Here is a 26,431-nt window from a genome sequence, read left to right as displayed (position 1 = left end):
AACTGGAGAAGGTAAATCCTCTGAGGGTATTTTGTAAGCTCTTTGTAACACACTGGTACTCCAAGGCCTGCAAATAACACCAACCACTTCCAGTGTTCTGATCCCTTGAGATGAATTCCCTTGACACAGCAGAGATGAAAGAGCAAAGGCAATAAACACTTGCTTGGTAACAGGCAATGGGAAGCTCTGAAGTTTTTCCCACTACTGGTTCAGAGTAGTGGGTGCCACCTCATCATCCTGAATCTCCACAGATGGCTTCTGAAACTCCCTGACCTGGCTGTTCCCTCAATGACTAAACATCCCTCCTGGCCAGTCTGGCAGCATGGCCAGGTGAATTACCTGAACAGGTGAGGTTTTGTGTAAGACCACGGATGGGGAAGGACTAGTAAGCAATGGACTGGAAACTATTATCTTCTCCTAGTTGAAGCTGAGAGCGACTCAGCCATTTGCCTGAGCTGTGCAGCCCCACTGCAGCCAGGCCTCATCTTGCTTGCTGAGACAAAAGCTGCCAGTGATGCTGAACAATAGGCTGCCATGGCTTGCACACAAACTGAGTTACAAGAGGCTTTTCCTGAAGAGATCATGCTGTCTTTATTCTGCTCCTAGTTCTTCCTTCAGTCCTGCTTTATCTAACTCATTCACTGTAGAGAAACAGCAATTCACTTTTTTCTCACAAACACACTCCTCCAGTTTTATTCCAGAACCCATTTCCAAGTTTGAACAGAGAAGTCCTTATTTTGGACTGGGTGTAAAAGCTCTCTTGAGGTGCAGGTGCACTCACTGACTGTGGTCTCATCTCTCTTGGCAGGAGAGATGAGTAACTCACTCACCCTGTGGCACGTTACTGTGCTCTCCCTGAGCCACAGGAGTGCTCCTGGAGGGTCAGGAGCTGAAGGAAGCTCTCAGGCAATGGAGAGAACATGCTGGGCTGGGGGTTATGCATCCCAGCTCACCAATGGCTTTGCCCTCTTCCTGCAGAAAAAAATTCCTGGTGCTGCTGCTCCACCCTCCTGGGCACTTGCTGTGAGGCAGCAGAACCAAGCTGGGTGCAGTCAGGGAGGCTCCTCCTCACCTTCACCAGTAGATAGCACATTGCAAGGCACAGATCTTACCAGAAAGCCAGCAGAGGTGGGGGAAGAAGAGGGAAGAACTTGCTGGTAAATCCCACCAGGGGATGGCCAGGAAAGTGGGAGGTGGGTTAGGCATCCATGCCATGCTCCTCTGCATGAGCAAGGGTGGCTGGTTGGCACAGAAACACACTACCACAACAGGGCTCCTCCAGGAATGTATTTATTTACATTAAAACACTGTTATACAAACTGAAAGTAAAAGAAAAGGAAAAAAAGGAAAAGACATCTCAGAGGGTAGCTGTGCCAAAGATGGCGCTTCCCACTTCCTGCCCTGTCTCACTGCTGCCTTCCTTCTGCTCCAGTCCAATGCCGGTGCCGCAATCTCTGTAGGATCCCAGCTCTCTCTCAGGGTGAACACCCTTGAATTCTGTTTAAATGGCTTTCAGAACTCTTGTTTTCTGCCTCCAAAGAAAACTCTTGCCCACACATTCTTTTCTTAATTTATTTATGTAACACAGTGTAGAAAGCTATCAATTCATAAGCAATGGCTCTGTACAATCATCCTGCAGAGGACCCCTGTTAACTTTTGGCCAGCAGGCACTTCGTCCCCCAGAAGTGCTCACAATTAACAGGGACTCTTTTTAATAATTTTTTTAAGATCAAAAAGATACATGGAAAAGAAAATAAAGTTTACCTTTCAATGCCTAAAGTGTGCACATAAAACAGGCACAACAAAACAAATGTGTATTTTCATGATTTCTACATCACTAATACAGCAGGAGCAACAATCCGTACAATAAAATGCAGTTGCAGAGAAAAAGAATTTCAATAACTCTGTCTGAAATACTTTTAAAAAATGTTGGTTTACTTTAAAATGCATAGTGATCAGAAAAAAATGCTCAGCAAAGAGAAGCAGCTAAACCCCACAGACACAGAAAGCATCCCCCATCAATTCTTAAAGCATGTTTCAACTAGGACCTAATTTTTGTCACAAATCACAAGAATAATATACAACTGGCTAAGGAGCTACATGATAAATAATTGGGAAAGAGAATCTATCCATGCACTAGTTAAATACAGCTAACCTCTTTACAGTACACAAAAAACATTCATTAATAATGTAGTGTAAAGACTGAAATGTAAAGAGAAAGAGAGAGAAAATACATTACCAATTTTATTAATTCAAGTTCAGGCATCTACTTGTGTTACAGCACAGCTGTCAAAAGGCGAGAATGAGTAAATAATAAAGCAGAGTGTTTTTCTTTCTTTCCACATTATAACTGAACACCAATGGGCAGTGAAGCAATTACTCTTCCATTCAACTCATGAGGCTGCTATGATGTCCTAGTTCTGCATCTGTTCAAAGAACTTGTATGTGGGATTTTCGTAGCCATTCTGCTGCATCTTGGAAAGGTGGCGCTCCTCTGGTGTCACTGCAGCATCAACCTGTCAGGAGAGGGGACAACCAGGGTCACAATCCTGCTCAATTCACAGCATACCCTGTGTCTTTTCATTTTCTATTAAGTTGTAGTTTGTTGTTGTTGATTTTTTTTTAATTTATACATACTAACAAAGAACTGTTATTCCTTTTCTCATATTTTTGCCTGAGAGCTCCCTAATTTCAAAATTATAGTAATTCTATATTCTATAGTGTGTATATATATATATATATATAAAAGAGGGAATAGGTTTACATTTTCCTTTCTGAGGGAGGTTCCTGCCTTCCTTAGCAGACACCTGTCTTTCAAACCAAGACACACTGCAATAATGGTATGTCTACATTCAATGTCTGATCTGGGGTTTGGCCTAACAAGGTTCCTGTTTTTTCCATTATTACTAAATTCACCCAAAGCAGAGTCTCTGGTGGCACAGCTGTTGGCAGCAGATATCCAGATATCTACCAGCTTGGTGGATTAATATTAAAATCTTCTTCAATTTTCTACAAAATGGGTTGAAAGCTATCACATCAAAAGCTGAAGTTGAGATTCCTGTTTGCTATTTTTTGCCTCTTGGTCTAAAATTCTGCACAGGTTGCTGTCTGTGCAAATCACCCCACGCTGTTGGTGATCTCCTGACCAAGTCTCTTTGGAAAGGTTCAAACCACATGGATAACCACAGTGTGGACACAAGGATGCACAAGCATAGGCCTAAGACAAAGGTTTACACAAATAATTCTTAAGACCCTTTGTAATCCCAGACAGTGGAATAAATAATGTTTGTCTCCAGCAAGAACAAAGCAAGGTTAATTTGACTCAAGATTAAACATAAACTATGGACTTGATCAAGACTTCAGTTTCAATCAAAAATGTAAAATACCAATTCTAAAAGACAAAAATAAAAACAAGTGTCTCAAGTGCTTACTAACACAAGTACTGTCTGCAAACCAGACACTCACACAGCAAACTAAATAGGAAGGAAAAGTTACATGAACTTCTTCCAGTTCTCATAATGAAGCCTTTCTAGTTACAGAGATCTTATCTTAAAGCCATTAAATAGAGAAAATATTTTAAATTACTATAAATTGACCACAACCTCCTTGGCAGACTGAGAAGAGACAAAGATTTTTATCTTCCAAGTCCCATATAAGAGTCTTACATACTATTTGTTTCTCAGAATGATGAGTTTCAGATTAGCCATAAATCCAAAGCAGTTTGTGGCAACAAAAAATCTTGTTTAGAGAACAGAGAACAACAAAATCCTTCTCTAGGGAAAATCCTTGCAGTGCACAGCACAAGCTATGGGAGGGCCAGTCTCAAACATTACAGCTAAATAAAAAAACTGGCATATGATTTCCCAACAGTAAAACCAGATTTTTGCTCTTGTGCAGTATCTTCTCATTGGCTGCTGTCAAATTTCTTATAAAATGAACTTTCACATTATCAAGTGATTGGTTTGGAATAGTTGCAGAAGAAAGTTTTGTGGTTTTACACCCACTTTAACATGGTTTACATTGTGCTTGCATTTACTAAATAAAGCAAATTGATTCCACACTGCTGGATGTAACAATGCCAACACAGCTAAAACCACAGCTTCTTCCTTCATAAATTAATATTTATACAGCAGTGTGTTGCCTTTGCTGCACAGGTGACACCAGTTGTGCTTGGAAGTCTTTTCTTACCTCCACAACCCCATGATGAATAGATGTGTACTGCTTCTTCTTCAGCATCACCAAAGTAATGACAATCACTGTTGCTATGACAACACCTCCCACCATTAGTCCAATGACAGCACCTTTATTTGAGCCCACATCTTCAGCAAAGAACACCTACAAAAGAAATAGAAAGGAAGATGGCTATTAAAAAGCTCACTGAACATTTGACTAACCTGCCAAGCTGCCACAGCAGTATAAAGGCTGTTGAAGCATCAGTAATTAAATTGCACTGCTTCTCTTGGGAATTACTCCAACCTGGACTCCAACCTGATTGCTGTGCCACAAAGCTCTGAAAGGTGGGGAGGAGCAATCTGGGACTTGTATGGCCCGTGGTGCAGCAGTGCTGTGCTAAAGGGGACTCAGCTCCATGCTCAGCTTCACTCAGGTCTCAGATAGTAGCTCCCTTTTTTATTTTCAGAATGCTTATCATGAGTGTGGTCATACATTTACATCTGTGTGGCCTGTTTGGACTATGATGCATTTTTTCTATGAGAGAGTCAAGAAGGACCTGTGAACTACAGTGAAACCTGCACACACCCAGCTGGGAGAGAATTCTCACACCAAAGGAGATGAGCCAACAAAAGCTATCACAGATTTAAGTGACCACAAAGGAGCACTTCAAGATTTTGCAGGGTAAAGGGAATAAGCTGTATCTGCATGATGTACTTCTGTGAGACCTAGGAGGTTATAGCAGTGTGAAAACCAGAGAAAATCCACCTGAATTTTATACACTCATAAGGCAAAACAGAGGACAGCAAGATGCTTTACTATGCATATAAAAAATCTGGCTTTTATAAGCAGGAGCAGGTATGAAAAATGGATGATTGCCTTCATTGCCTTGTTCCATATTCAAAGAATACACAGGATTACTTCACATCTGAGCATACATTACAATTCTTTTGTCTGCATGCCAATAGCAGGTAATTTATTATTATTATTACTATTATTAATAATATTATTGTTGTTATTGTTTTAACAATATTTTAATAATATTGTTATTATTATTTTAAACCAAAATGGGCAAAAAAAATGCAGAATAAATTACATTCACAGAATTGTATGACTATCTCAAGTATTTAACAAAAATGTAGAGGGAAGCAAGAAACCAGCCGAGAATTATACTGAGCTGTGTAACATTTGCACTCTTTAATAAACACAACCTTTGTCAGAAAGGTATTAAAGCAAGCAGCATAAATATTTATGTTGTTCCTAGTCACAAGCAAGAAACCTGTCATAGCAAAGTTAAAAATTTACTAGAAAGTACAAACAATGGATAGTGTTGGCATAAACCAGTGCAAAGCAGTAATTTCTTCCCTGAGTTTTACCTGCCTAGGACTGAAATTCTGTTACTGTACCATTTCAGGAGCACTGAAATGCCCCAGCTAATATACATGGGCAAGAGAGGAAGGCCATAAGCTCTCCAAGCCATGAAAATCAACCTAATGCACAGTTCAAACGTGAACCTCCATAAAGGAGAAAATAAATGCAATTTCAACCCAATTCAGAGGTCTGCATGTAAAATACAATGTGCAGCTGAATTCAAAGGAATATTCTTAGGAGACTGTTTCAGGAAATTCTACCATGGCATAGAATGGATGCACAGATCCAAGTGTTTTCTGCTCCCTGCTTTTGAATTAATGCCGAATGTAGAGGGGCACTGGTCAGGCCATGGTGTGTGGCAGGGAAGCAAGGCCTGGTCAGCATCAGGCCAGTGTTTGCTCAGCAATACCAGAATCCCTGCTCAGTCTCAGTTGAAAAGATAACCTAGAAAACAGCTCACTAATTTTTTAACAGTGGTTGTACCTCTCAGTAAAAAGTATGGCAAAAACCACTGTGAAAAGCTAGAAAGTCCCATTTTAAGCATGACAGAGATTACCATGTGCAGGGACTGCAATGCCCATCAGCCACCATGCTATGGGGAGTTCCCAGCACCCAATTCCTTGGGATAGTATCAAACCACTTCCACACTAAAGGGTGCTGCTGACAACTCTGACAACCAGTAACTTCTGTGTGCAGCACACGTCCCTGCAAATCCCTTCCCTCTGCACCCTGCACAGGTTTGCTCCATTGGCACGTTTAACCCATCTGAGCTAAGCACGTCAGACTTTCCCAAATTAGTGCTAATGCATTTTGGATTAACTCATCAAATTGGCAATTCTCAGTTCCTGGCATCAAAGAGATGGCAGAATATCCTTTCACAGAGTGACTGTCTAGTTCAAATGCAAATTTGAGTCCCATGTTAATTTTGGTTTTCAGCACTACTTAGCTTTAAAAATATATTAAGGAAAAGAAGCTTTTAAGTATAATATCAGGATATTAAAAGCTATGGAACTGAAACCTCATCACATAATATACCCTTACAAAGAAGAAACTGAACAGGTTTATAGTCAACATTGCTGTCTGGGTTCTTCATTGCTTATTAAGCGACCAAAAAAAGCTTTTAGAAGATGCTTTTCCTATCTACTTTTGCTTTTGATTGTCATTTTTATGCTCACAAGAAGCACACTTCAAAATGGGGAACAATATTTTGCTCCTACCTGCCTTTCCCCTGTTAATAATAATTTCATATACCTGATGGAACAAAACACACAGATACAGCCAAACACAAACTAAAATTAAGGCCAGTGGGGAATCTCCTTTCATCCCAAGCAGCCATTCCTGTGAAAGGTTATGCTCCGTGCACACACCACTGCCATCTGTTTTGATGGGAAAGGACTATACTCCTGAAATGGTGTCATTCTCTTTCTTGCTGCAACATGCTATGTGTCTCAAACTCTTTTTCTTTTTTTTTAAACTCAGCATTTTCCATCCTCTGTATCCCTTGTATGATACAGAGAGACTATGAGACAGATGGACTGTGGGACAAGTATTCTCCATATAAGCACATCCAGTGGCATGGCAGCATGTCACTGTCATATCTTCTGGAAAAATCCCTTCACCAGGATTTCTTCTCCCAGGAAGCTGAGAAGTGTCAGAGAAAAATGAAAGCAATGATTATCTGATTGCTTCTCCTGTGTTTTGCTGCTTTGGAATGTGGTTGGAGATTATTTATCCAACAGTTTGATTGGTTTCATGTGAATTGTTTTCACTTAATGACCAATCACTGTCAGGTTGTGCTGGACTCTAAGGAGTGAGTCACGAGTTTTTAGTTAGTATCTTGTTAAGCCTTCTGTCTGTATCCTTTCTCTATTTAGTATAGCTTTAGTATAGTATTCTTTAATATAATATAGTGACATAAAATAATAAACTAGCCTTCTAAGAACATGGAGTCAGATTCATCAATTTCTCCTTCGTCCTGGGGACCCCAAAAATACCACAGTAGCGCAAGGACAGGAGCTGTGGGAATTTCCTCTCATGTGAGGCTCAATGACCTTCCATCCTCTCTGCTGACATTGTTCCAGGTTTACTCTCATTGGAGAGAGAACCAGAAAAATCATAATCTTTTCATGTGCTAACTTTTTGTTGTCCACATGACTTGAGCAAAACATGGCCATAAGTGATTCAGTAGCTCAGGATTGAATCAGCATCTCAAAATGCAGGCATGGAAAGCACTGCTTGGTCACTCACCAGCTTTTGATGATGAACTTCATATCCTGAGTCATGCCGGAACTCCGCATCCATCTTCACCTCAGAGATCTCTTCTGTCTTAACGTTAGTCAACCCAGAACCTGCATTGCACCACAAAGACAATTCATTATATTCAGGACTCAGATTCAGGAAGATTCTGCTTAACCCCATTGCTGGAGAGCAGAAGGCAGCAGTGCCATTCACACGGAGGAGGTGTGATGCAATGTGGAAAGGAACAGGGAGGAAAGTGAGGCACATCTGGTGTTTCAGTCCCACTGAGGTGACACACAATGAGCTAGTGGTGAAGTTTCTCCTCTGTTAAATGATCCTTAGTCCTCAGCAGCTATATTAGTACAGGCATTAAAGGCTTCCAGCATGAAACACTGCATGAACAAAGCTGCGAGGGACCAACAGAGGCCTCCTGAATTGGCTCACAGGCTGCATACAGATCTGCTCTGACAGCCTCTTTAGCAATGTCAAGAAAATTTGTTTTTTAGGCCAAAATCCTCCTCCTCCCTCAGCTCAGGCTGCTGTGAGGAAAAAACAAAATACTCATGGTGTGAATAAGAGAATGCCAGATATCTTATTTTCTCGCTTCCTGCAAGTCTGTACCTTTTCCACAAACATGCACAAGTTACTAAAATGTTTGTGGAGTTTCCAGAGTTTCATACTGCTCAGAATTAATGACTGTTCTTGTCTTCTCTCTGAAAGATGATAACTGTCTCTCTGTTAGAAATACACAGAAAAGCAAGTGACTACAGCTTGCAGCATTTATAATCGTACACAGTTGGCAGTCCTGTTCTCTTAGGGGTGTGAAGGGAGGTGCTGCACTTGTCTAGCTGGAAAGAAGGGCAAAATTTCCTCCTGGGAAATAGCCTTAGGAGAATGAGAGGTGAATCCTGATTATGTCTATGAATCCTGAAGAGCTGGCTCTGGCTTAGAGAGACTGTATGGATATTCATGGAGCTGATTGTTTTCCTTCTCAGTACCAATGTACCCAACATTTGTATTTCTTGGAGATAAAACACTGCAGAAGAATGGTGTTTATGAGATGTAATTTCCTCCCTCTTCTGAATATAGTAAGAACAAACCAGTTCATATCCCTTGTTTGTGTTTATTTCAGCATTTCCTCACTCCCAATTCCTCTCTCCAAGGGCTAAATTCTTAGAATCTTGCACTGAACTTAAGTTTTGATTAAGAGGAAGAACCTCTTTTAAAATTCTCAACACTACCGACTGCTCCTGTGCTCCACAGGAGCTGGACTCTCAATAATAATTCCATAAGAATTCCATGTGCCAATGAGCTCTACAGCCTAAAATAGCACTCAATCCAATAATTTTTTTTTATTGCCTTTGAATGTGCAATTGCTTTTTTCATTAAGTGGTGGTTTATTTTTGAATTATGAACCAGCAAGAATAGATTTTCCTTCTCTGGACTGTACAGATAACCCACTCCAAGGTTCTCATCTTTATTTTCATAGGAAAACATGCAAAGGAGAGAACAAGAATCATCCTCATGCTATAAAGAATTTATGGTTATTTTTCTGAAGAGTCTGACTGCACCATAAATTCAACCTTACTTTTTTTTTTTTTTTAAGGAATCAAGCACTTCAACCCCTCAAATCTATTCAGTTCCTGATTTTTGATGCTACATAACAGTACTGACACAAATATATTATGACATTTATGGGAGACCATTTTAAAATGCAAGAACTGTAAAGTACCTAAGGAATTACAGTCTGAAAACAATGATATTCTGTCAAAGAAATGCAGGAGGAAGTGGAGCTGCAGGAAATAATGCCCACATGGTACCTGAAAACAGGTTTAATTTTCTATTCTTGAAGCAGCTGTGGCTAGTTTTCCAAATTAAGAGCACAGTTTACTCTCTTTTGTGCATCATCTCAAAGTACCCCCTACACCTACACCAATGGGAAATGAGGAAAAGTATACTGGAGACTGAAATGTTATGGTTTATGGCTTAAATATTTTTACAAAAGAGTACTGCCTATCTTAGCCAAACCATATAACCAAAGAATTCTGACTGAGGCCCTGGGCTGTAAATTGATTTGGGGTAAGATAAAGCGACACTGTTCTCAGGTTTGGTTTGGGAAGAATTCTTTCACAGGAGGATTAAGCCCAGCACCTTCAGGGGTGGAGGCCACAGCCCCAGGCTTATCTGCTGCCAGGCTTGTGCAGACCCCTACACCAAAGGGAGGATGAGGAGAGGTTTCCTGTGTATGGTGAAAAAGCCTCTGCTCTGAGGCAGTGGACACGCACACTCTCCACTGGGCAGCCTGGCCCATCCTTCTTCCATATTAGAAGTTCAACTATGACTTCCATTTATGGGGCCTCTCAGCCCTGGAAAGCCACATCCAAGGGACATTCCCATGGGACACAGCTGAGGGGGTGTCATGGCCCATCAAAGGCCCTCCCCAAAGGGGTCCCCTGACCCTGCACCAGAGCTCTGCTCAGGATCCTGCGTGATGCAACACATCCACAGTCTTACAAGTGTCAAATGGGCCCCCTCAAGGAGGTACCTGTGTGTTCCCACATGCCCAAAAGTACACTAATCCACTGGCTTCTATCCTTTTTGGCAGGGGACCCTCACCAGCAAGAAGACCCGATGGAGGGAAACAAGGAGACATCACTGGGACCCACAGAGGGGTGATCTGCTTCTACTTAATCTGCCTCTGCCATTCTCCCTGTCCTCCCTCCCCCTACCCCTCATTTCTATTTCTTTATCTCTTTTCTTTTCCCTTTCTTTCTCTTTGCCTCTCTTACCATTAAATAAAAGATATCTTTTCTTTTTCGTATCAACATCTAACCCCTTTTGGTTTTAATTGCATTTTGGGGATTATTCAAACATCCAGGTTGGTTCCATTTTATTCAGAGAGTTAGTTCTCTTTGCTCCTCTATGATTAGAGCAGACCACAACAAAGGAGAACAAGGAAGTTCAACCTGTCAACCCCTCGAGCCTTTTTGGTTTTAGGATTAAAAGGGAAGGGAGAAAATTACATTAGTGGAATACCAGTGCAGTAGCTGGGGGGAAAGGGCTTTCCCAGGCCTTGTTTTACTGTCCTTGGTTGCAGAGCTGAAGAGGTGGCTGCTCCCGGCTGCTCCCCACTGTCCATGGCCACACTCACTGCCCTTGCAGATAGCCTGGCAAAAGCACCACGTGGAGATTCCACCAAGGCAAAGGCCTGAGGAACTGTACAACTTGACTGCTACAGCTGCCAAATCCCCTGAAGCCATAAATATTGATTAGAACATATCCACACACATATAAGGTAAATCAGTGAAGAATCTGCTTGTCTTTTGTTGAGGCAAGTCCTACCTCCCAAACTCTTAGAGGTCATTGGAAGAGTTAGGAATCACATGGGAAACAGGGATTCTGCTTGGAGTGAATCTGGATTTCCAAAAAGCTTTTGAGAAGGTCCCTGATCAAAGCTCTGGCAGAAGCTAAGAGCCAAGGATTAGAAGGGAAAGTCCTACATGACTTTCCATAACTAAGAGAAAGGAAATGAAGTGCAAGTACACATCTGTTTTTACAATGGAGGAATATTACAGTGGTCCCAAAAGGATCTGTGCTGTGCTCTTTGCAAAGTGATCTGGATAGGAGAGTGAACAGGGAAATGACAAAGTTTACTGACAAAAAATTCAAGAAAAAAAAGAGGATAGTCAAAGTAAAACCAGGTGCAAAGAACTGCAGAAGGATCTTACAAATTCCAAGAGCACAATAAAAGGGAAATTATATTTAGTGTTGATATAATGCAAAGTGGTGCTTGTGGGGCTACACAGCCCTAACTACACATATAAAGACTTTAATTTAGCTCTGTTCCACCTGGGACAGACACCTTGCAGTCACAGTGGGTAACTCTGTGGGCTCAGTAGCAGTCAAAAAGGCAAAGAGAAAGGTAGGAGCAATTATGAGAAAATAGAAAAAATTTTTACACCACTGTATATAGGATGCATCCTCATGTTAAATCTGGCTGTTTGCTCTGGTCACCTCACCTCACACAAAGGCAGAAGAATTAAAAAGATATAATGCAGAGAGACACAGATGATCACAGGTATGGAATGGCTTTTGTACCTGAAGGACTGAAATCGTGAGTCCTCACACTAGAGGAGGCAAATGAGGTGAAACACAACAGAGTGTGAGACTGTGAATGACAAGGGGAAATAAGGGGAAAGTCTACAGGAAATGGTCATTCATTATTCTCTTAAGAAATATGGGACACTAACATGGCTGTGATACAGCAGATTGAAAAGTAACACAAGAAAGTGTGTGTACATATATATATTTATATATATATAATTCTTTACAATGCAAAATTGGACTGTGGAACTCAGTGGCACAAATCATGAGGATGTTCAAAATACAAATGAACAAATGCAAAGAAAGGTTCCTTCAGGGTCATTAAGCACAATGGCGAAAATACAGTTTTCAGTCCTAGAACCTAGCAAATGCTCACTGGATGTGCTGGGGTATAAGACAGAGGTGAAATCTGTACATACTCTGTTTGTACCACTGCTAGAGGTAGGAAAATGGACATGAGCACTTCTGCTTTTGACAATTTCAATCAAACAATGGCATGGGAGCCATGCTTTCAGCACAGAGCAGGTTAAACAATGAGTTTTTGCCTTGGGATTAGGCAGAAATCTATTTGTTTGGGCCAAGTAACCAAGGCAACACAAAAATGCCATGGAATCTGAACACAAGGCAGGATCTGATATTAGGAAGTTAATGATGTTAAGACTTACTGAAACTTGTTTTTGGCAATTTGCACCAGAAAAAGGACAGAAACAGAGAAATCTTTTTTTTATAGCTGTTGCACTAACAAACCTGATAGCAAATTTTCCCTACCTTCTACCTCCCTTACAAGCGAGGAAAAAGAATTCAACTAGGGTAAACTGCTCATCTTCTGCAATTAACTGATTATATAGTAAGGAGAACTATGACATTGCACTGGAATCAATTAAATACCTGGTATGAGATAAAAATATACCTGGGGTTACACACATCTTTCCACAATTATAGAATTGAGACTTTTTGTTGAAGATATTCTATTAACAGTTCATTCACTTTGCTGTCCTAGTGACCACACATTTAGACTTGCAAGCTAAAATCAAAGATATGCTTTTCAAGGGTAGTAACTGCAGCAGGAAAAACTTCAGGGTCTTTCTAAAACTTTGATCAGAGGTGAGATGCAAACAGACAAGGGATTCCTAACACCTCTTCACCCTTGCACTGAAGACAAGCACACAAAGAACAGTTCTCTCTCTGACAAGAACTTTAATCCTGACCTCGGACAAAATTATGTTTTTTTCCATTACCAATTCTAAAACACACAACCCAAACACAAAAGCCAATATACAACATGAAAAGTGAGAGCAACAGCCTCATTGCAAATTCACAAATAATGATCACTGCAACCAGTTTTCTTTTGAATTACATACCACCTTTAGGGAGCTGCAGTCCTAATCACTTCAATTTAAAAATGTTTCAATACAGCTGAAAAATACATTAACTCACAGCTCCTTAAAAAAACTGACAAAATTCTTTTGTTATAAAAAACATGGGCTTTTTTAAAAGCTTATAGTGAAATGCAACAAAATGAGCTAACTATGACGGGCTTTTTATTGATATTGCTTTTAATTAACAATATTAACTGCTTTTATATATGCATGTGTACACATGCATGTGTGCACACATACATTTCCAAGCATCAAAAAATGGACAGCATGAAACCCCAAGTTCTCCTTGCCCTAATGGGAAAAAAAAATCATATGGAGTGAAAAACTACTATATATATGAAATAATATGAAATTAAAAACCAAGTAGCTGCTTTGGGGAACACTCTATACTAACACTGATGAGCTTCTGTGCTTGTGTAAATATATTTATGCTTTCAGAAGTCTAAAAAGAGAGGTTACAGTGAATGCCACCAAGGATAATTAGATGGACATTATCTACCAAAATTACTTTGTCTATGGTTATATAAACAGCTAGAAAGGTTTTGTGATATTGTTCTGCACAGACAGAAGAGTGTTAGCTGTGCCTGAGGTCACATCCAGAGTTAAAAATTAAATCTGCAAGTGAAGCACTGTTGAAACAACTAGACCTGGGTGCTCTCTACACAGAGAAATCAAAGTAGCAGGTTGAGTGACTGCTTTCAGGAAAACATTCAGCTCCATGTCCATGGACTGTGCTTCAGTCAGGGCAAGAACAAGAAAAGAATTGTTGAATCAAAGCCTGTTACGCATGTGGCGAACAGCTTTATCTGGGTTAATCTGCATCAAAGATAAAAAGGGTAGAAGGGAAGGAATGCAGTCTTGGAACAAACCCCTGGAGTAGAGAGCTGCCTGTTGTAATTAGAGGTTCAACTATTGCTTCCATATGACTCTGTTTGCAAACTAATTTTGATGAGCTTTCATATTGTAAACTCATAAAGGTGAAAATGAAGACTATATACCCTTTTTTGTAAGGTTAACTCAAACATTTTTGAGGGATATGCACTTTTAAGACTGCAGGGAGATAACACTTTCTGGTCTCTTCTAAGATGTCAGTGAACTGCTGGTTCACTTTTACTTCATGGATGATTATGGGGCTCTCAAATTGAAAAAATCAGAAAATAAATGCAATAAAAGTGTTAACTTTTTTACAAAAGAATCTCGTTGGAATGAAGTATAAAATAATTAGTTCTCAGAATACATATGTGTAGAAATGAATAATCAAAACAAGGAAAATCTGGTTTGATAATCTTTCTGGGCATGTCAATCCAGATGCTGTGCCTATGTACCTATAATTGCATTCACAGTTAGCAACAATCTCATAAAACAAACCAAAACTGCAGAGGAGAGCATATGTGGCCCGAAGTTTAGAGTCCGACTAGCTGAGGGCGAAAGGCCGACGCCCCTCTGCAATTCCTGGCCAGCTCCCTTCGGCGTCTGATGGCCTCGGGCTGTGCTGGCTGCGGACTGGCTCACACCGCTGGTATTGGGGAGGAACGGAGCTGACCATTTCCCGGGGGTTAAACATCGGTTTATTGAAGGTGTTGCGGGATCCAAACGCGGGGAAACCAACCGGGAAGAAGTTTCTCCATAGGGGGTGAAACAGGATTATAAAGGAGGGGGGTGGGTACAGGCGGAACTAATCGGGAAAGGTGAGGGGATGAACTTCACAGAACTGACACTCCATGGAAACCAATAATCAAAAGGTAAAGGAGGTGTCCTGGGACCCCAGCCAACCACCATCTCCAGAGAGGAGAAGGTTCTCGAAACCTGGGAGGAGAAAGGGAGTGATTGACTGGACAGGGAGGAAACAACTTTCACTTATAAGGGAAATCAGGGGAGGAGCAATTACATATCGGCAACTATGAATAGCAGTTACTATAGCAACTTAGCTGACAGGCTAGCAGTGGCGGGAAAAACTGGGGGAACGAACCCATTTTACACATAATAGGGGAGAACAATACATAAATTGGGGGAATAAGACAAGAAACTTAACACACTACCACACAAAACAATCTAATGGAAAAAATTATTAATTATTTTTACTTTGTTTAAAGCAATTGTATTGAACTAACATCACAAAGACAGGAAAAAAAAATGTTGGCAGTTTCTGACACGAAAATCATAAATAACTAAGCTGCTCTATGCCCTCACCTCATACAGACTGCAGCATAAAACCACCAAATCCAAACTATACTACATGGAAGAAAGTAACACACTTAATAGCAAAAATCCTTGCCTTGTGAACTATGGGCATCCTGTAAGTGATGTATTTACATGTGAGTGCACAATTACAACTGCAGCTGTGTAACAGATGAAAATATGATCTGCCCTGAACAGAGCATTTGTTGTTTATCACCTTGAATTACAGAAAATATGCTAATACTAAGCAATGTCCCTTCTGATGGCACATTTTCTAATCTTCACTCAATTTGCACCAATCAGAGCTGCTGAATTAATGTAAGTAAAAGGAGATTGCTCATGAGCATCTGGAGATGTTTTTATATGTATTTTTATGTGTATTTGTCTCTATATGTACATGTGCACACACACACACAAAGAAAAAATTATTAATAAACAGATACGCAAAATTTAATTGCAAGAAATTAAGTGCTCATCATGAAAAAGTGACTGCTGGAGCACAGGAGAGAAGGAAACACTACTGAATAAGTTATTACAGTGAGGTTATCAAGAAAAGACATACTTGTTCTATCTGAAGTTATTTGTATGGAAATTCTCAGGCTGGACAGGAGCCTTCTAACATCTAAGATCTCCTTGTATAAATCCATTTATAAATAGCAAGAAACATGTCATAAATCTGTTATTTTGTGCTGTATTAAAAAATAGTGCATTGATGACTACTTAGTATATCTAGACAGCTTTCTTCCCTTTGAGGTTTGACCATCTCATTTACTTCCTTTTTTAGAAAGAAGATGATAACAAACAGTTTTAGGCATAATTTTTATGTTTGTTTGCCCATTTGTGAATTAGGAAGGGGAACAACAGTATGCTAATGCAGTAGAGTCCTTGTTTAATGCCCATGTGAATTACACAGATGTTTTATCCATACTAGAAAATGGGATTCATCCAGACAATATTATTTTCCTAGGACTGATGTAGATCAGATTCCAATTCAAGCTTTAAATGTGGACAGTCAAGGTGGAGCACAACAGAGGTGGGGGTTTAGACAACTGGCATAAATTTCAACAAATGCTTTAAACTTGGTCTTTACTCATAAACTTTTCTCCCCTATGAACTGGACAACTCCTGACTTTTTCTGGCTTGACTTACAGACTTCATTTTTTGAAAGGGAATGATGTGATGAAGGAAAAGGATCCCAGGTATCACAAATACTGATACCATCTAAATACTTGTTTGACCAGATGGTTGTTGAGGTCTCCTTTCAACCCAGTATATTTTGTGAGTCTGTGACTCTGTTCTGTACTGTGACCAAACTATCTCTCTTGTAAGAAAGTGACAAAGATGATCTGCATGATTTTCATCTGCCTGTAAGAAAAACATACTGATCATTATAAGAATGATGTGTGAGCAAGAAGTAAGTAAAATGGAAAAGAGAAAAAAGGGCACACGTTTGCCTTAGTCCTTTCAGAGCTCCTTTTCTTCAAAAAATCCAAACAGCTACAAAACATTGATTTGTTCTCCTTCAGGCTTGGAGTGTTACAGACTGACATGGTACCAGTGTTTCCATCCTGAAGAAGGATGGTCACTTGAGCCAAGCAGGTAGAAGCATCAACTGGAAAGTCAGGCCCAAAGAAAGGGCAAATCTTTCAGGAAACCAACAAGAAGCTGGGCAATTAAACCAAAAAGTCACAAGCAGCTGGATGCATTAATCTGCAGGTCTTTCATTAATACTTTTTCATTCTACAATAATTACTATAATTTTAGATTTTTTTTCTTCAATAATAGCCCCAAATTGTAACAACAGACAATCCCAAAAGGACAGTTACTGCACAAAAAGTATTCATTTTCCTTTTTCAACCTCCAACGTAGAAATGTTGTTTGTAATCAGCAAGTAAAGTAAAATTGTTTTAAAGCACACACTTTTAAACTATCAGAATCCCTTCTGCACTTCACAGTAGAAACAAGCATCTATTTGCTTTCTTCTATTCCTAGTTCATTAAGATATTCAGATTGGAATAATTTCTCTGTTAAACTGAAATTTTGTCACACATAATTTGCTTTTGAATCATAATGAAAAACCACAAGGACATTTATAGACAGAATCTGTATGAGTAAGAAAATTTTTTTTTCTAAATCTATAAATGGTCATTAAAGACATTGGAAAGTTAAGCACTACTTTGCACTTTAGCAGAACATTGAGGAAATTTCCCATGCGATTTTCACAGAAGAAAAGTTATAGCATCTGCCATCTGCCAAATTTCAAGCCATAATGGTCAGATGCTGAAATATTTTTGACCTATCCTTAGTAGTCTATTGCACACATTCACCAAGATGACTCATGACTTATTGTCATGAGGCTTAAGGACTTCAATACTGCTTGTATCAACACAACCAACAAAGCACTCTAATCCACTTGACTGTCACAGACACATTCTGTGAAAAATCCTTTCCATAGGATTTTTTCTCCTGAGAAGCTAAGAGGCCTCAGGAACAAAATGTAAACAATGATTATCTGCTGCTGTGGAATGCAACAGGTGGATCTATGATTGGTCTCATGTGGTTGTTTTTAATTAATGGCCAATCACAGCCCAGCTGTCTTAGACTCGCCGGTCAGTCACAAGATTTTATTATCGTTCCATTTTTTCTTCCTTGCTTTGCTAGCCTTCTGATGAAATATTTTTTCTATTATTTTAGTATAGTTTTAATATAAAAAAAAATATATATATATATAATAAAATAATAAATCAGCCTTCTGAAACATGGAGTCAGATCCTCATCTCTTCCCTCTTCCTGGGACCCCTGTGAACACCACCACACTTGACTAAAACATACAGATTCATTCTGAAACAAGGGAGTGGCAGTGAGAGAAAATCCTTTCTCCAGAGAAGGGACACTGAGGATTTATGAGACGTGTGTCTATGTGTGAGGGAACAGAAGGGAGGAAAGAATAACCTGTGGTAATAAACATGAGCCTCATAAGAGTAAATTTTTCAAGAGGACTGAAATTAAAATTGCAAATAATAATAGATTTTAATATTATAAGAAAACTGCTAGACTGAAATTGCATTACAAAATTTGGATTAACCATATGCATGTTTCATCTGTGATATTTCTACCGCTCCTGGGAAGAAGGTAGATAATGCAGTACTGAACAGATTTTTTCCCGATCTCAGGATTTTTGGCATTGTGGCTCTGTACCAGTTTCCAGGATCTCTTTCATGGACTGAATTAAGTCTCTAAACATAAGTAAAGATGTCAGACTCCTAAAACAGTGCTAGAAGCACACTACCTTGCCAGTTCTGACACATATCCCAGTTGCTGCAACATATGAGCTTATTTTAGCTCCCATTGTAGCAATTTCTCTAGTTGCTAAACATGGGTGAGTTAAGATTTAAAAACAATTAGGAAGATGCTGTCCACAATGCTATCTAATGAATGTTTGGTTGACAAGATAAAGGGAAAAGGATACAGATCAATCAGTTTAATATGATCTGAAGGAAAAAACCACAATTATGATGTGACACGGAAATAATCCTGACCCTAAAATATATTCTCACTACATCAAAGAGTCAGAGAGTAGCCTCTTCTGAAATAAAAGGCTGCTTCCTCTCAATGGCTTTAACAGTTTCAGATAATTCTGAACAAAAACACAGGAAAAATAACCCCAAAAGCAAAAAAAAAAAAAAAAAAAATATGAAAAGATAAAATGATCTTTCCTTTTGGAAACTGGAATTGTTCCATTTTAACTTTTCCAAACATTTGCAGCCTGACTCAACCTAGTGATCTGCTATTGTTCTGAAATCAAGACAAAGACAGAGGTACCTACAGAGAAGAAACAATCACTCTGCTCTGTCCTAGAATGGAATTAATAGTTGTGTCCTCAGGCATCCTCAGGGAATCCAGAGGGATAATACCAATTTTTAGGTATTTGGAAGTAAGTAAGATAAGTACCACAGCAAAAAAAATCAATTCCCCCCCTGCAGTTCTGAAACTGTATGCAATAATTCTTCATTAATCCTGCTCACTCTGCATAAAGGATTTGACATTTCTATTGTACATTCCCAAACCAGAAGTGGTGTCTGTACAGGGTACCAAGTTTACCATCTCCTGCACCTACCAAAGTGTTATTTCTAGAAAGGATGAGACCTTTGATACAAACCAGTTCTGGATCTTGGACACATTCCTGCTGCAAGCACAGATCCCAGACACCCTCAATACAGACATCACTCATATGGGATTTATTTGTCAGGGAATTATGCTTCCATCATTCAGGGAATAGTATTACATTTTGTGAGCAGGGTACAACAAAGCAAAGGTAAATAATTTCAGCACCAGCAGACCATATGCATGCCAGAAAAAAGCACAGGTGAGGTAAAAGCCATGCAAGTCATATACCTGGTCGTGTGGTGAGTCCTCTGTCTGCAGCTGGGCGGGCATCAACGGGTTCAACTAGGCACGTGCAGAAAAGAAACAAAAAAGCAAACAAAAATAAACAAAATCCCCAGAAATCACAAAGTCAAGGGCTCTTCTGTTGGGACAGTGCAGGAGAGACATACAGCATTAATAGTTACCAAAGCAACAACTAGAAAATATCCGCCTTCAGTTAATCCTGAAAGTAAAAGGAAGGGATGGGTAAGACTTCACAAGGAAAGCTTCAGCCCTGAGCCAGCATCATTTCTACATCATATTACTGCTTCAAGTCAGAAACCAGTAAGACTAAATAATTTCTGTCAACAGAACAAAACCATATTCATTACATGCAAACTTTTCCACACTGCCTGATCAGAACTGGCAGCCAGAATGAACATGATGGAGTTCTTCCTGCAGCTGCTCTTTATCAACATTGACTTAAAAACCTCCTGAATCCCTCCTTTTTTCTTTCAACAGGGATTGTTTACAGCACCATCTATAATGTTTAAAAAAAGGAAAGTGCATTTTGAAAATACAATCAATATTCCTGTATGTTCTGATTTCTGAACAGCATATTTATCTTCCAGTTTTTGGAAGGGAAAGAAAAAAGAAACACAAATTTCTATCCAAATGTATGTCATATACAGTTCTACAAAACTCTTTTATTAACCTACTAAAGTTTTATCAGCTCAAACCTAAGTTGAACTAGCTCACTTGCACTAACAGAAAAAGAGTATTTGCAAAACTTAGAGCTATTTGAGTCACTACCAACTGCCTCAGTAAGTTCAAACATACTGGAAATGTTTATTAAAATATTCAGGTTTTTTTTGGTTGTTTCTCTCTCTTGCTCCAGTTGTGTTGCTTTCCTTATCTACTCAGTCTTTGACAGTGTCAAAGAACTGAAATTCAGAAATGAAGTGTTACACTGTTCCTTAGAATTCAGAATTTTTAACATATATTCTTATTCATTTGAATGTCTGGATTCAGCTATGAGCCTTTATCAGCAGTGAGATGCAGTAACACAGGAAATCTGACAGACCCACAGTTTTCAGTCAAGAAGAACTGTTCATCAGAAAATCACTCAAGCCTGATGATACTGTTGATATGAGCAATGGAACTGCCCATCTTCTCAGGAAGCCTGTGTCACTGGCTTAGTGTTCCTGTGGGCTGGACAAGAACCTACCATGCTTGTGAGTGAGAGCACAAGTGGCTCCCATGTCCTTTGCACTTGAGATGACTGCATGAGCTCCTACCTCTGAATAAAACCCAGTAACTCAGCTTTACACTAGCTGCAAACTAAAGGCACATCAGCACATCTGACTCACTTGTGTCTCCAGAAAGGCAGACTTTCACAGTAGAAGCAGACTTTTGACAGAGCTTGCCAGCCCGGTGCTGCAGAGGCACTTTCCTTCACAGCAGTTCAGAGTGGCACTACCACAGCACATAATTGTTTTCCTTACATAGCTCTTCCTGTGGGAAGGATCCATAGCATAGCAGGGGAGACTCCTCTCTCAGAGTGAACTGAAGAAAGATTATTTTTAGAAGTGATAACTGACTGAGAATCCCAGGTTTTGTCTCTTTGCATTGTCAGTGGAAAGGAAAGAGGGGCTGGGGGGAGGAAAGGTGTTCTATAGGTTTATTTTAGTTCTTACCATTCTTCTTTTACTGGTTTTAATAAAGTTTTCTTTATACCTTTTGAAGTTTTAAGCCTGTCTTGCCCTAAAATCTCTTCTCCTAAAGCTTATCTCAACCCCATGAGATTTATTTTAACTGATTTTTTTGCTCCTCCTCTGCTCAGTTATAGCAGAGGAAGATGAGTAGATGATTTTCTTGAGTGCACGGGCGTTTGGCCTGTGGTCAAACCACTACACCTCACCAGACCACATCATCACAACAGCTAATGAAGAGAGGAAAGATTTAAACCTACCACAGCATTTATCAATAATCAAAACTCAAACATGTACTCTATGTTTTTATAATAAGTGCATTTATTTTGAAGCTCCAGAATTGTATTTCTCTTGAATACGCTTCCATGTGCACAGATGTAAGACTGAAAATGCATTGTCCAAATAGACTCATGAAACTAAACTGGTAAATGTTTATTTACACTGACTGCTCAGGCTTCATGGAGGCCACACATTCTCACCTTTTCTTAATACTAATAGATCTCAGAAGAGCAAGAGAGAATGTGTTTACTTCTCTTTTCAAAAGTAAAAGATAAGTACATCAAAAGCTGGTACAGACCAGCAGGAGAGGAGTGCTATGTGATGCTCACCTATCAAGAACATTGTTGAAGGGAGTAACTGAACAAATCATAAAAATAACAGAGTACATTTACAGGAATCTCACTTTAGAGAAATACTAGATACAGACATTAAGTAACCTGCAAGCTGAAACACAAAGTGTAAACCACAAAACTCAGTCACTGGCAAAATGCCCAGAGGGCTTGGCAGTGTCAGAGCTTCACAGCTGTTGGGGGTTTGTTTGGGGACACCTCTGAAGATGCATTTTGCACTGCTGAAGTACAGCTTCCTGACATTTTTCATGGTCCCTCTGTACAGTTCTCAGAAAGTGTTTTCTTTGTTAACCTAATTTGTGTTGCATGCTGGACCTCTATACAGTATATTATGTGCTGCTTCAGATCACCTCCTGTCAACATTTCCAGGGAAACTGCTTCAGGGGAAAACAAGTGAGAATATGCTTGCAGAAAATACTGAGTAATGTTAGACTTTCAAGGTCTATTTATTTTTAGACTGTTTTTCACTTACTACTCAGTAAAAGCAATTCTAGGAAAATAAACTATTTGCATAAAACCTGTTCTTAAAAACATGCAGTTTACATTGGGAAAATTTCAAATGGAATTATGAAACCTTAAGATTACATGGCAAGATATTAATCCAATACATTAATAATATCTGTGGGTGAAACCTGGGATTAGATCATGGCCATGGAAGGAAACAGGCATGGGAACTAATAATAACAAGAAATGTTAGGGGGAAGGGTTGTGGTATTTTAACTTCATCAGTTCATCAGAGGGAAGAAAAAAAGGAGGAGAAAAGTATGTCAACTGTTATTACCTTTTGCTACTTCCAAACCATTTTATAAGAAGACAGAAACATATTTTTGGAAGCAAGGTAGACAAAGCCTGAAGTAACACCACTATCAAAGAAGAAAACGGGCATGGGAAGTGAAGACAAATGGCACAGTCAGTCCTGGGGTTCTGGAACAACCACGTGGGAGACGAACACAAAGGAAATAAACAAAGCTGTGAAATTCCTCTTTGATGCTATGGACAAAGGTATAGAAATGGCCTCTAAAAAAAAAGGTATTCTTGGCATGTTCACATTAAGAACATTGTGGGTTGGGTAGAGGATAGAGAATTATAAGGGGAAACAGGAAGGACTTGAAGAGGTTTAAGTCACCAAATGATTTCCACTTCTAACTGTGCATACTTGAACAATTATAATGGTTGGCCTAACTGAATAGACTGTTGCAGTAAGTTCATGACAAGTACAATATAACCCTGGTATAAAAAACCAAAACTAAACCCCAACAACTTGGAGGCATGAAAGAATAAGTGCTGCAACAAATCACATATGGCATTAAAACACACAGGCCTAGTAATTAAGAATGGTATTCAAGGCAGGAGAGTTTTATTTCTTATTTGCTGCCATACATTTTAAAAGGAGAACAAGCTCAGTATAACTGCCTGTGGGAATTCAGTGTCACTTTGAAGTACCTTTCATTATTAGATCCTGAGCTTAGACAGGTTTCTGAAGGAAAAATACACTTGTGTGAATAAACTATGGGTATGTCTGGGGGTACCCGTCTACCTAATAACTTCTAAACCTGGTGACTGAAATCAATATATTTTGGAAGCTAGAAGAAAATACATCAAAAACAATTAATCCCCACCATGAGTTATGAAAGCAGGCAAAAGGTATAGAAATTGATGCCCTGGATGCCTCAGCTACAGAAAAAACTGGAGCAAGAGCTGCAATTGAACATTCCTGCAGGACAGACGTGAGCTAGACTGTGACCTGCTCCTGGCAGACAGCCTTGATACGTGCACCAGGGTTAGAGCAAGCTGCAGCTCCTTCCCCAGGAAAATGAGGTGCAGCCTGGCAGCCTGTGAGCCATCTGTACCCCTTGCCAGTGCCTGCCGTGCTCCAGCCAGCTGCTCTCACTGCCTGGCATTGCCACTTGGCTGCAAGTGCCCTTCAGACACAGCTGGAGTCCTTGTCACCATCTCCTGCCTTCTGGTTCTTCCTGCCAGCGGGTCTGTTGAGTTTGCTGTGGCTCTGCTCTTTTACTTGGCCCCTAACTCACAGTGCTGACTCACTGGTACTCTGATTTTAGCCCTGTTCCTGACCAGCCTCTCCTCTTCCTCTCAGATCTGCTAAGTATCTGCCTCACTGACCTTTGTGCAGGTCTTTTCTTTTGCCTGATGCTAGGCTTCTCCGACTCCTTGGGACCAACTTTGATTGCAAATCTATTTCTGATTCAACTCATTTCACCTGGCACCAACACCAGACCTGGCAAATCCATGTCCCACACACCCAGTTGCTCAGTTACTCACATACCATGCTGGAATGAGACTAGCTGCATAAGGATGATCTCAGAACTCATTCTGAGGGCAGGAACAGCCTAAGCCAGTGGTTTCAAAAGACTTGAGGAGGATGTTAATGTCTGTGCAGTTCAGCTACAAATCACAGATTTGCCTGAGAAGACTTCTGCAGTTCCAGGCTCTGTATGTACTGTGGCTTGGCAGTATCAAACTGATACTTAGCACTAGAAACAGTGCAGTTAGAGAAAGGACAACAAAGGCAAGAGGAGGAGCTTGAATGACATGACTGAAGTCCCTCAGGTTTCTGATTTATTGGCTCCAACACCTAAGTGAACTACCAATTCCAGGTGCTACATGGATTATTTAAGTAGCATGCAGTCACTTCATTGAAGTAGTCCATGAACAATATATAATGCTCCTCAGGAAAAATATTTTCACTAGCCAAGCTGTACTGACGTGCATGTAGGAGCATTTCTGCAGTACATTCCAGACAACCAGTGTAGGGAGTGAAATAACATTATCTGTCTGCTAGGATTATGCTGAAACTGTAATTTTCATGCCAGCAAATAAAAAGCTCTACCTTAAATAAAACACTCATTTAATTATGGCACAAATCTAACAGCTTATCTATCTCCCCACAGTCATTGTCATGGATCTTATAAGACTGTTACTCATAATCTCCTAGACTTTATTATGGTTTGTTTCTGAAGGCAAGTACACTCAACTCTGAAATTTATTGTGTCTAAATTACAGATTTTAGGCAGAACTTTCTATTCCATCAAAGAGACACAACTGACACAGCAGACCAGTTCCAAAGGTACATTTCAGAACCTCTATCCCACTTACTTATAAGAAAAATATTAATTATCAGGAATAATGTGAATAGAAACCACAAAGCTCAGCTCAGAAAGTTCTGTGGTTTCTCCCCTATTGTACTTACCTTCATTTTCAGTATTGGCTGGAACAGAATCAACTCCAAAGGGATGCCATGGCTGAAGGTCATCTAGGCTGAAGTCTCCATCCACTGGAAGCAGCTCAACTGTGGTCTTTGTTTCCGTCAATGAAGGCATGAGAGCATCATTTCCGTAGCTGATCCTGGGTTCGCTGATCATATTGGCCAAAACATCATCAGAGTAGTTTTGTTCTTTCTGAAGTAATTCATCTGCAAGGAAATTTCAATGCAGAAACGATATGAAAGAGCCAGCATATCTAAGGACCCACTTTCAATGCTACGCAAGTAAGAATTCACTGTTGTGAGATTCTGTTTTCCTACAATAAATAAAAATAGTAAGGCCTGGAATAGTCAAAACCCCATGATAAGCACTACAGTTAAGGCATTTTTTTGAAACATCAACCACAACTGCTCAGTACTACTTCCTACCCACATTTCCACTACATAACAGATCACTGGTCTGTGCTATATACATTCCTTGGCTCTTCCCAACCACATTGAAAAGAAGCACAAAACAATTCCCTTAGTCTTAACATGCTTCTGTAAGTCAACTGGTGAGAGCTCCACAGGAAGGAATGTCTTTGTAATTTGTCCTTCCTCTTAAATGCTCACTGCCAAAGCTCATCACAACTCTTAAATCCTAAATCTCCACAACAGTCACTGTATTAAGTTGGGTTTACTATAACACATAAAATCTGAAGAAACATTTGATTTTTTAACATATATAACTTCATAATAACTGAAGTAGTTCTTTGTTAAAAAGCAATAGTAGACATCTGGTACCAGTAGTAGTAGTAGCAAGTAAATTATTTTACAAGTTACCAGCACCTAAAGCTATGCAGTACTATCTATGCTGTGGAGTTTTTTTTTCTTGAAGCAAGGTGAGAAAAATCAAAGCACTTTTCAGTTCCATGAAGTGTGTAGGTCAGACTTCAACTTTGTGTTAAAAATAAGCTCAGAGGTTGCATGTGCTGCATTTTTCCTACTCCTTTCTCACATCAAAGTTCCTCTGCTCTCAGCACAGAAAGGACATGGACTGGTTGGAGTGAGTCCAGAGGGCCA

At 39.7% G+C, this 26,431-nt stretch overlaps 1 protein-coding gene across 4 annotated transcripts in view; it reads right to left on the bottom strand.

The window, feature by feature from the left end:
• Positions 1 to 1,274: 1,274 nt before the first annotated feature.
• APP (amyloid beta precursor protein) overlaps positions 1,275 to 26,431 on the bottom strand; it is a 202,068-nt gene continuing 176,911 nt past the window's right edge. For 2 of the 4 annotated variants that reach the window (XM_074536150.1, XM_074536152.1), the window contains 5 exons: positions 25,358 to 25,579; positions 19,836 to 19,889; positions 7,789 to 7,889; positions 4,189 to 4,335; positions 1,275 to 2,516 (listed from right to left, as the gene is read on the bottom strand). In XM_074536150.1, the coding sequence (XP_074392251.1) occupies positions 2,415 to 2,516; positions 4,189 to 4,335; positions 7,789 to 7,889; positions 19,836 to 19,889; positions 25,358 to 25,579 (626 nt within the window). In that variant the 3' untranslated portion in view covers positions 1,275 to 2,414. The remainder of the gene's footprint in view (positions 2,517 to 4,188; positions 4,336 to 7,788; positions 7,890 to 19,835; positions 19,890 to 25,357; positions 25,580 to 26,431) is intronic. The other 2 variants (XM_074536151.1, XM_074536153.1) reach the window with 1 other exon arrangement.

The sequence above is a fragment of the Zonotrichia albicollis genome, chromosome 2, assembly GCF_047830755.1.
Source record: "Zonotrichia albicollis isolate bZonAlb1 chromosome 2, bZonAlb1.hap1, whole genome shotgun sequence".
NCBI lineage: Eukaryota > Metazoa > Chordata > Aves > Passeriformes > Passerellidae > Zonotrichia > Zonotrichia albicollis.
Note: the sequence above shows the minus strand (reverse complement) of the source record. Positions and strands in the feature narration are given on the sequence as shown.